We start from the raw sequence: 12,181 nt of genomic DNA, 5'->3' as shown, positions 1-12,181 counted from the left end.
CACATCACACTTAATAGATATGTTTTATTTTTTATAGAACTCATTTTTACATTTTTTTTTCACAATACTGGAAAAAATGTACCACTTTACAACATATTATGTTTCTATTTGTTTTCTTGAAAAGCATCCTGGGACCCCTCTTCAGAGAACACGACCCACACTTTGGGAACCACTGTATTTTGTCCAGCATAGCAACTTTAAGTAGACCACTCTTACCATGATGAGAAAGATCAGGGTGCATGGAAAGACATTCCCCCTGCTGTCTCATTACACCTTTATAAACTTGTTTCATTTTTTATAGTGAATATTTTTAGTTCTGTTTAATGTCTTGTGTTGCCATTATAATTATTACACTATAGTTACATAAATTAGAAACTGAAGATATTATATGATAATATGCATACAAACAGAATCAGAAATTCCCAGGAATAGTGTGACAGTTAAACATTTTCAATCATCTGTTTTCCCCTTTTCTATATTTTCTGAATGCTGTTTATTACTGTCTTTGTAATTTTTGTACTTTTTAAATGTTTTCTGTAGCTTCTTAAATATTAAAACCTGACTACACAGATGAATTAAAGCATAAATGTTTGGTGTCATGGATCTTTTTTGAGTTTAAGGTGTTTTTTACAATTAATTTGAGAAAATTGAGATTATATTTATCAAGAATATGAATAGGAATTGCTTGTTTACTCGAATGAAGCAGGTATAATTAACCATGAACTTAGAGAGAACCCTAACCGTGCAATAAAGTGTGCTAATTTTCCAGCTGCATGCTTGTTAATTTCAGATCTTTTTTTATGTTATTTTTAGGCAAATATACACTCTTAAGACAAATCTTAATAAATAAGAATGCCCTTTATCTGTGACATAACAGTTCAGTTCTCAGTTATTCCATCTGAACATACAAAAGCTCTATAGTAATCTTTTGTAAGGCAGTTTTGAATGCTAGAATCTTAACTAACCAAATTACAATTGCAAATGCATGTTGTCACGATATTTAAATGTTGTTCCAATGGTGTTTCCTATTTTTGCTGCAGAGTTATGAGTGTGTGTGTCACTCCGGCTGGGAGGGGGAGTTCTGCCAACAAGAAATTGATGAATGTTTATCACAGCCCTGCAAAAACAACGCCACCTGCACAGACCTTCTCAACGGCTACAAGTAGGTATGCTCGAGGGCGCTGTCCTCACGAGGTGCATCACTCACTTAATAAATGCAGAGAAAGACGCCGTTCAGAGATAGCAATATGTCCTTCCACTGGCAGCCGGGGATAATGAATTGCAGATGGCAGGTAAAACAAATGAGTCAATCAATGGCTCACAGCATGAAAAGGTTTCAGGGGATCTGTGACTCATTGGAGGAAAAAGCTGGTGTATCTGCTCCAGCTAATGCCCCCTGCTCGCTGGGGAGACGTAAAACTGCTTCAGGTGGAAAAGTTGAGGATGAAAGGGAATGCAGGGGAGAGTGGATGTGGTGCTTGGGTACTCACTGCCACCAAGTGGAATATTCACCTGCATTAAGAGCAGAAACCTCAGCTCACACTTCCACACATACACAGTGCCTCCATCTCTGTTTCCTTATTCCCATCCCTCTATCTCTGTCTGTGTCTAGCCTGCATACATTTCCATTTAATCCCCTCTCAGTGCTCTAACCTCCTGTGTCCTACATTCAGCTGTCCAGAATTAAAAGCTGCTCTGACCACTAGTTCAATTAACCTCTGAAGTTCCTGCACGATCCCACACAAGGGTCTTGAAGTGCAGAGTCAATACATGTACAGTAGCACTGTGTACTGCTAAAAAGGTATCCAGTGGAACATTTGAATCTGAAGTTTAGAGATGCTAAAGTCTTTGGGCTCTCTGGCTTCTAACAATCTGTTTCACTGAGGGCAAAAAAAAAATATTTGTAGTATCCTAAATGGTTTAGAGTGTACGATACGATACGATACAATACGATACGATACGATAGATACAGTAAATTTTGTTGTCTTCTTGAGGAAATTTGTCTTGGATTTGTCATGTTAATGATTAGATGAAATTATATCAGTTGTTGGCACCTTACACAGTGCAATTCTGCCAAAGCATTGTAACAAAGTATGGCTGCCATTATGCCTTTGGATGGATACATAGCATCACTGTGATATTCAGTAATGTTACAGCATTGCAACAGTGCAATCAGCATGACTGTAAAAGTTATTATAGTTTTAGATTTTGCTTTTTTTTTCGTCATTTTTATTCTTTTTTACAAATGATTTGTTTGGTTTAGTTTTTTCTGTCTTTTACAAGAACGTTTTTGTAAATTCTAGTTTTAGTAAGTTTTAGTGTTAAATCTTTTATTTATTTATTTTTTTTCCAGTAATAGAGGTCACAACAGTGCCTTCTCTCTTAGGCCCCGTCCACACGGAGACAAATACAGGAGTATTCGCAAACAGGTTTTTGTTGTATTGACATTTCATCCACACGAAAACAGAGTTTTGGGAGGCTGTAAATGCTACTTCTTGAGGGTCTTAGAGTGAACAAATCTTTGAACGCTTACCATTTCGTCTCTGTGTGGACAGCCAACCGCATCTTTCTTGAAACGATTATGTCATACATAGCGTAGCCCACTTAAGCCGCATGTGCCTGTCAAACCAAAACAACAACGGCAGATTACAGGGTTCTGTTGGTGCTGCAGAAGCCACTGAGCTTATTGTGGCTTTTACAGCAAAATTTTATGCACCTTTACCAACAGCGCAAACAACAAATGGTCATGGAGAACAGCATACACTAGATGTTCTTAGATCATCGCAGAGAACAACCAGAAGGGCAACCAGGAGAGAGTTATGGGCAGTTTTACATAATCCTCTTCTCTCTTTTGGTGCATTTCCATGGCAGAGTTACAGCAACACTCACAGGCTTGACATATATACTACAGCGTTTTCAGTCTTTTTCAGTAGTTCCCTGCTTGTGTGGACATTGTCTGAAACAGTCCCATGTTTACAGAATTTTTTTTTCAAAACTTAAGCAGAAATATATATATAATTACAGTGCTTAACAAATTTATTAGACCACCCTAACCCTAACCAAAGTAAGGTTTATGCCATAGCTGCCCTAAATGAACAGCATTGGTAATTACCAAAATCATTTTTTAGGTTTCTGCAATGGTTAATACACCAATATGTAGAAGCTCTTTAACCCAAATGATATTTTGAATGCTAAAATATAATTCTTGTTGTTATCCATGAATTTTCAAATTCACTGATTTACAATAAAACTGAAAAAATAGTAAATTATTATTTCTTAAATAATATGTCAAATTATAGTTATTTACTTGGATTCCTGAAGAGAAAAATGAGTTTTAGTGGTTGAAAGTTATGCTTGATTAATTTCTGACTTCTCAGAGAAGCCCAGTGAGCCGGCTCAAATTTGGGTGAATTCAGTTTGAAATTCCTCATTCCTGTTCAAACTGATAAAACGTGGAGAGCTCACTGAAAATGAAAGAGTCCGCATTAAAGCACTTCATGATGCTGAATGGTCTCTGAGACAAATATGACAGGTATGTATGTGTAATATATGTATAATATGTAATATATGTATAATAATAGTTTTTAACACAGAATATATCCCTCTGTCATTTTACAGTCATTTTTGTCACTGATTGTCTACATTTGTTGTGAAACATAAAAAAAGATAATGTTTCTGCAGCATGCTGTCTACTTCTTTGTCTGACACCTACCCTGCAGCAGTGGTTCCATTATGAATAACTTTTAAAGGCACAATCTACTCCCATCTATGTTGATGGTCCTATTTTTGTATCTCATGAAGAGGCATCAGTGCTATCACAGGAGCTTTGACCATCAAAACCTGAAAATTAGTTGTTCATGGTTGTCTATTTTTCACATGACAGTGCCTTTTCTCCTCTCCTGTGTATCCAAGGTGTCTGTGCTCGCCAGGCTGGACAGGTGTGGACTGTGCAGAGGATGTGAATGAGTGTGATTCTGGGCCCTGTCTAAATGGAGCTCAGTGTCAGGAGTCAGACGTACCTGGGGAGTTCTCCTGCACCTGTCCCCCCTTCTTCAGCGGGCCCTTGTGCAACCAGCCTTATGACCCGTGTGACCCCCTCCACAATCCCTGCCTGAACAACTCCACCTGCCTGACACGCTCCAATGGAACAGCCTTCTGCAGATGCCCAGCTGGTGGGTTAGCACACAGCCACAGACCATACTAATAATGCCTTTTTAAAGCCCACTCTCTGAATCCTATCCCCTAACATTTAGTCTCACCAAGACAACGTTTACAAGGTAAGTTCTTTAAATTCAAACAAACTTTTCTTTAAAAATCATGAGTAAACGTGCATTTGAAATCAAAAGGGCAAAGAAAAACAAATAATATGTCTTATTTCAGCGTGCATCTTCACCACCATTGCATCATAGCAATGACTCTCTGTGCTTCAATTTGCACTTTTGCATTCTTGGCTTTCTTGCAGCTGCATATTACTATTAGTAATGAGTGAAGGCAGTGATGGCAAGCTACTTGCTACAGTTGCAGCTCTGCTTTAGTCAAGAAAGTAATTTTATAAAAATGAGAATATCCAGACACAGGCCAACTTGTGCTGTGAGCTTCAGGCCAGAGGTATTCCATTTTTTGACAGTTTTCCCCAATTATTCCAGTTTCAGCATTTAGATAAACTGCTGCTGCCTCTAATGAGCAAAGCAAACACTAACTACCGAGACAGTATTTCATCGGAGGAACAGCTGATAATAACCTTATGTTCTTAAACCAGCTGTTGGTGACTGAATCGCAGGTATCACAGTCAGCCAGCCAGATTTGAGCTGCAACAGCTGCAACTGTCTCCTGCAATGTTCTTAAACAATCTCAGTGTGTCACAGATCTTTAGTCTGAACCAGGCTTTAGACTTGGAGGAACAAATAGTCCAGTGGTTCTCTACTGGTCTTACCTCGGGACCCACCACCTCGTTCTTATGAGAAATTGCAGCTTACATTTCCAAAAAAAAATTCAGCCACTCAAATCTATTTAATGGAAAATGCTGAAGTTTAGTCCTAAGAAGGAACAAAACATAATTCAAAAAGAAATCCGACAAAATGGACATGTCTAGAAGTACATCATTAAAGGAGCCCTCTGAGGACATGCTTACATGCATGCGCTATTACAGTAAGGAATACAAATATGTCCTCTTAGAGCAGGGGTGTCAAACTCAAGGCCGGGGGGCCAAATCCGGCCCTTGGCACAGTCATACCCGGCCCACCAGATCAGATCATAGTTTTGTTAGAACTAGCTCATTGGTTTGAGGTCTGCAGATTTCCTCTAGTTCAAACATGTAAACTTAACCCTGATGATTTAAATATCCTTGTTAGGTTATAAAAATTAGGAAAAAGTAAAAAGTTAATGAAATTTGAAAAAAGTCAGGAATGTGGGAAAATACATTTCTGTTTTCATTTCATATTCTTAATTTTGCATCTCACAGTTATGACTCAAAGTTATGGTTTTAACTTTCTATTTTGTGTGTAGTCCTTTTTGATTCACAGTTTTGACTTTTATCTTATTTTTTAACCTTTTAGATCCTTTTTAAGTAATATTTTGACCTTTTGAACTCATGATTATGAATTTTTTCTCACGTTTTGACCTTTATGGCTCCTTACTTTGACTTTTATGTCATAATTTGACCTTTTAGATCCTTAAATTTAAATTTGAAGAAATATTTTGACCTTTTCAACTAAAAATGTATATTTTTTCCTCACACTTTGGTGGTTTAAGCCAATGATTTTGAAATTGATCTCACATTTTGACCTTTAAAACTCATGATTTCAATTTTTTTATCTCACATATGTGCCTTTTAAAATCATTCTTTTTACCTTAAATGCCATGTTTTGACTCTTTAAACTAATATGTTTGAATTTGTATCTGATTTTAAGCCTTTAAACTTATCATTTTGACTTTTTTCAATCTCAAAATCACGTATCATCAGTGCTAAGGTGTTTTCCCCCCATAATTCATTGCTGGTGATAATGAGGTTGACAGTTTATGGTTAAATGTGGACCCTGTTTGGCCCTCCGGTTGGACCCAAATTCAGAATTCGGCCCCTGGTGTGATTAAGTTTGACATTCCTGTCTTAGGGCTTCCATAAAATCTCATTGCCACATTGTTTCCACCCATGAGCACATTTGCGCCCTACTGAAATCATCCCTGTGACCCACTTTTGGGCCTTAACCTACCAGTTAAGATCTACTAAAATAGTTTTTGTGGATAGAGAGTGGTCATTTCCATTTTTGGTCTGATGTTTGTTTGATTCCCATTTTTTGTAAAGAATAGCCAGAAAAGTCAGCCAAACATGAAACTCTGAAAGTGTCCTTAAATACTTCAGGTTGGCTACATTTTTGAGTGCTAAAAGACACATTATCTAGCCAGACTGTGCATGAAGTTTACCACCCCTCTTTTAAAGTTCTGGCATGAAGTTGGATTCAGTCCTGAGTAGAAATATCTGGAAAACTTAACACAACTGAGCACTGGATGCTGTGGCTTTGTCCATACCTGAGTTTCATGTTGTCCTGCCCTCTCCTGTCACTCAATGAAAGCCTTCTGCTGTGAGGTTCACATGTGCGCAGGTAATAAGGAACATGTCAGTACAGCTTGTTCTGAGGTTTTCAGCCTTTAAAAAGTTCAGGTATTATAAGAAGAACTTATCTTTTGATTTACCTTGGTTAGATTTCTCTTGATAACTTTGAATAAAAGCAAAAAAAAAAAAAAAAAAGCATTTGAGGCCAGGGATGGCATGTTTGTTTTCCTTTGCATTCCATTGTGATCAAGCTTGAAGTGTACTTCAAGCTGTAAGTGTACATTTCTGTTTGTACATTACTCCAGTAATAATGTATAATGAAGGGTTGATATGGATGTAATGGAACATTAAGAAGATCAGAGGGTTGTCTGTAAAATCTAGTACACTCTACACTGTCTCACATATGTCATGGCTGCTTATCAGGAAATTAATGATTTGAAACAAGCTATTGATTTTGAAAACATATTACTTATTTGAAGTGATTTATTTGTCAAGCCAAAGAAAAAGTCTGCACAAATTTACAGTGAGGGCTGTGTTCATTGCCACAATTAACTCTGTAGCAAAACTATAATGTACCTACTAGATTTCACCACTCAGATTTCTTGAAAGCAGCTAAGTTCACTGTTATTACCCACAATGGATGGAAGGTAAGAAATTACACATACTCAAATATCGTTCAAGTTTAATTTAGATTATTGTACTCAGTTTGTTGTACCTTTCACTGGTAATTTCAAGGGCAATAAAAGCCTCCTTACTCGACAGTGCCTATAAAAGTTATTCATGGATGTTTGACCTTTTATTGGTTTAATAAATCAATCCTGGTCAATATAATATGGCTTTTTTGACAAATAAAAAAAACTATTTCATTGTTAAATTTAGAACAGATTTTTAAAAGGTACTATCTGTTAAACTGAAAAATAGAATAATGTAAATTGCATAAATATTTACCCCCTTTAAAGTGACTGACTTAATTCAACAGAGGTCCAGTTAATCGGTGCTAGTAGTCTCACAATTAGTGACCTGTGTCTCAAGTGATTGTAGTATAAAGACACCTATGTCTATAAGGTCCAGTCACTAGTTCATCAGTATTCCTGGCTACCATTATGCCATGAAGACAAAGAAACATTTTAAGCAACTCAGAGAAAAGGTTATTGAAAACTTTAAGTCAGGGGATGGATACAAAAAAAAAATTAAAGGCTCAGAACATCTGCCAGAGTTCAGTTAAATCTATCATCACTAACTGAATGACTGTGCAAGAAGGAGACTAGTGAGAGAGGACGCCAAGACATCTATGACTACTCTGAGGGAGTTAAAAGCTTCAGCAGCTGAGATGGGAGAGACGCTGCAGACAACAACTGTTGCTCAGGTTCTTCATCAGGCAAAGAGAAAGCCACTGATAAAGAATACTCACATCTGAACTAGAGTTTGCCAAAAGACACCATGGTCAAGTCAAAAAAAGTTTTTTTGGTCTGATTAGACCAAAATAGTGCTCTTTTGACCATCAGACAAGACGTTATATTTGGCGGACACAAAACGCTGCACACCACCTCAAATGCACCATCCCCACTGTGAAGCACAGTGGTGGCAGCATCACGCTGTGGGGATGCTCCTCAGCAACCGGCCCTGGAATGGTGACATTGGTTGCTTAAAAACAGTTAATGCCTGCACCCCAACAGAGTAAAGAAAATAATGTAAAGGAGATGATGAATAAAAGAGCCAAAGAAGTGCTGAAAAAGTTAAATCAAAACCATGAAGTTTTAGATGTGGAGGCAACTAAAAAAAAAAAAAAAAAAAGAAAAAAGAACAAGCTCACAGCTCGATGGACCTGTGAGCATGGGCCCTGCTACAGTGGTCAGCAGGTGTCTGCCCCAAGAATCGGTACAATAGGGCAACCTCAAGCTGTTGTTCTGTTGTTGCGGCATTATATGAAGTGAGCCACTTCTCCAAAGTGATGGCCAAGGTCCATAACGGGGGATGTCACAGACAGGCCGTGAAGGGGGCTTCCCAAGAAGGGACATCGTTTCCTCACCCTGTCAGCACCAAGGAACCGTAGGCTGTCTGGTTTCTTCAAACTTCAATTATCCAATCCACCAAACAAGAGTCAGTGGCAGTTGTTTGGCACTGGCAGAGAAGATTCGGCAAAATTTTTATGGGCCCAACCCACATACTCAGCTCTGCTGCTCATCCCATGAATGCATGTTTCTTACAAATGTGGCACCATTTAAAAGGGAAACAACCAGGCTTTTTGAAAACAAACAACAATTTGAAAAATAGATATCTAGAGTTCAAAGAATTTTAAGAGTGTTAAAGAATGTTTTCCTTCTAACATCTAAGCTTTTTTCATTGCACTTTAAGACAAAAATGTATGCATGGTAATTACAGTACTTTACTGTAATCCTTGGAAAATCTTGGTGTAGAAAGCATTCATAAGATACTTAAAGAAATAAAGTTATAATATGCTATTTACCACTGAAAAGATTCAGAGACTTGTGTCTTTTTGTAGGGTTTAATAGTGCAATATCTAGCAGGTTACTTAAGGATATTTCTGCATTCATATGATGCAGATACATGGGCAGAAAAAGCACATTTTTCTGTTTCTCTTATGCAGTGTTTGTAGGAGCGTGCTACAGGCAAAACAGCCCACCCGTCTTGCAGCCCAATTCCCTTCTTTACTGTCTGGTCAAATGCTCAGTGGGTGCATAAACAGGAATTTTCCGCAAAATTATGCCAAAAATATGGCTAAATATTTACTCTGGCAGCCCACACAGAAGAATGAATCAGCTCACTTTGTGCAGGTGAAATAGACTTGTAGTTCCCTCTCTCTTGCACATCAACACAAATATTTAAAAATGACTCAGACTTGAAATCGCACACTCAGAATCTCACACATCAGAGTCTATTTTATGTTCAACAGCTCTGTTGGTTGACAAACACCTCCATTAGTGATGTGACCGTTAAAATGACAGCCAGCTTTGATGAAGTGACATGTTTTGACGTTTATCAAGAACCCCTTTTTAGTTTTAAGATTACACGTTTTATTATTCAGACCTTTAAGTTTGCAGGCTAAGATGCTTTAGGTTTCTTCTCTTCCTAATGGCTCTATCAGACAGAGATGAAAAGATGTTTCTGGATATAAATAGAGCATCTGGGTGAGTTTCAGAAGCTTCCTTGGAGAGGAATAGGAAATTAGGCGCTGGCTGCATACATTACACCAAGAGCTTTGCGTGGGCTTGGTCGTTTTCTCTTCACACAAGCATTGTGACTCACTACTCCATTATTATTCACCATAAATCCTTCCTACATAGCTACTACTCAACAAACACACCGCTCTTATACAACACATGGCTCCATTCCAGTGCAAAATATTTTACAGACTTGTTATTCACCACTCAGTGTAGGTTATTTGTCAGGGAAAATTGTGTAGGCCTTACATTATTCCCAGACCTAATTAACTTAGAATTTGTCTGCAAGATTTACTGCCATAAGCAAATCTCATCCCACACAGTCAAGGGGGACACGCAGTAAACATTACCAAGGTTAACTTGTCATAAAATCCTCCCCAATTAGCCACTTTATTCAACACTTTACTGTGCATTCGGCGTTTTTTTTATTGTGTAGGTAGAGGCACTGTGTTAAAAAAAAAAGCACAATACGGGGGATTGAGTTGAAGGCATATATAGTACATAAATATAACATGGGAAAACACACATATCATTAAAGAACACCTGCTTCTTTAATTGGCACGATGCTCAGTTTGGCAGCGCCAGGGACTTGTGATGTAATTTCTTGGAGTTTCCTCAAACAATGTTTATGACTGGCATTTGTAAAACATAGGCCAAAAATATTATCAAATCCTGAAAACCATAAGTATTTTTAATTTTTGAAACTAAAAACTAAATAAAAATTTGACTTTTATTAGAATCCTTAAAGGCTAGTTAATTAATCCCTGAGGATAGATGGGTTCAAACACTTGTTTTTATATCCCATGTAGTAGTAGAAATAAAGGAATACAAATTTAAATAGTACTCATGTAAATATATCATATAAGGGGCTTTCTCTGTGAAATTTACATGTTCTCTATGTGCATCCAGGGGGTTCCCTGCAGGTACTTCTTACTCCCACAGTCCAAGGACAGGCTTGTTTTTGTGGCTCTAAATTGACCGTAGGTGTGTTTGCACTAAGGCTGGGCAATTGATCAAAAATTACATGAAATCGCAATATAACCTGCTGCAATTTTCAAATCGCAGATGGTGCAATATTTCTTTAACCTGAAATTTATGTCAGAATACCAATTTAAAACTATTCTTTGCAGCAAACATGTTATGCATTAGATAATTATGTAATCATCCAAGTGCTTTTTTTTTAGAATGGTCTGGGAAAAATCAGACTTTCTTCATTTTTATACTTTTTTCTTATTAAATATGAGAATGACAATACAACAATTCATATCCTAGTTTGCAATGCAAGTCCAAAATATCACAATTATGTATTTTTTCAAAATTATTCAGCCCTTGTTTGGTCTAATATAGTGCTGGTTGTAATATAGGATGATTTTTTTCTAGTGTTTGGTGGAAAATACATAAGAAAAGAAAGGCACAAAAGAATGGTAGAGATACTATTGGAAGAGTTTGGTGAAAAAAATGAAGCCTATACAATCAGCATGCATGCACAAATGTATTTATTTAAACAAACTATGAAAATAGCAATTCTGGATGTTGAAACTAGGGCTGCCAAACATTTCTAGCACTTGCTTGTAATTCAGTTATTATGCATTTGCAAATAGAGGTTTAAATCAAGGGCCATTATGTGAAGGTTTTTACCATTGTCTTGAGTCAGGAATCAAATGAATGAAAATAGATGTGTATAATGACTTCAGATTAATTATTTAAATGTTAAGTTTTAACATTATTTAATGTCTAAGTTTTCATCTTGAAAATGAAGAGATCCTCTATATATTTTTATTTTATTTTATTTTTATAGAGTGGGGCTTGATACGCCATGGTAATAATGGATAGATTATAAAGCAATTTTTGTTGGCAAGAACCTTTTAAGTAAGTTGGCCTATTATTTTGGGATTTTACCAGCAAAAAACATTAAAATTGAGTTTCAATTTTTCTAAGTGGGTGCCTGGAGTGTCAGGGGGACATGAGGAGAAATGGTTGAGAGCCACTGACGCAGTAGGAGACAGCTTTGCAGTGTTTATTAAAATATGCAGGAGGGCATGTACAAAAATGACCCACCAAAGCCCAGTGATCTCAGGCTGAAATGACTGTATGTGCACTTCTTTTGATATAATTTGCAATTGGTACTTTACTTCCTGTTTGGATAAAGCCTGCTTTTATTTTGACAGAAAATAAGGAAAGTCCAGTATTAGAAATAGCAACATTAGCTGAACTGTGGGAAAAAGAACGTGCCATGGATAAAAGGGAAAACAAAAATAGCTGAAGACAACAGTGAAATTGTAAAATGTTTGATATCCTCTTAATTAAAACAAGATATTCAAAAGCACATCGATGTCCTTATTTCCCATCACTGTGAGATTAAGAAGATGCTAAGAAGAGTAGTAAACAACTGCTGCCCTGCTATGGCAGCATAAGTGTCTGACCAAGTGATAAACAGCTGTTTTAGTAT

General features: G+C 37.0%; 1 protein-coding gene across 1 annotated transcript in view; it reads left to right on the top strand.

Annotated features, from left to right (window-relative positions):
* Positions 1-12,181, top strand: part of eys (eyes shut homolog) — a 425,152-nt gene that overhangs the window by 172,062 nt on the left and 240,909 nt on the right. Inside the window, exons 24-25 of the mRNA XM_041789003.1 lie at positions 1,041-1,162; positions 3,913-4,172. Coding sequence (XP_041644937.1) covers positions 1,041-1,162; positions 3,913-4,172 — 382 coding nt within the window. The remainder of the gene's footprint in view (positions 1-1,040; positions 1,163-3,912; positions 4,173-12,181) is intronic.

Source organism: Cheilinus undulatus, linkage group 6 (genome assembly GCF_018320785.1).
Source record: "Cheilinus undulatus linkage group 6, ASM1832078v1, whole genome shotgun sequence".
Classification (NCBI taxonomy): Eukaryota; Metazoa; Chordata; class Actinopteri; order Labriformes; family Labridae; genus Cheilinus; species Cheilinus undulatus.
The sequence above is the reverse complement of the archived record's forward strand: the minus strand, read 5'-3'. Positions and strand labels throughout refer to the sequence as shown.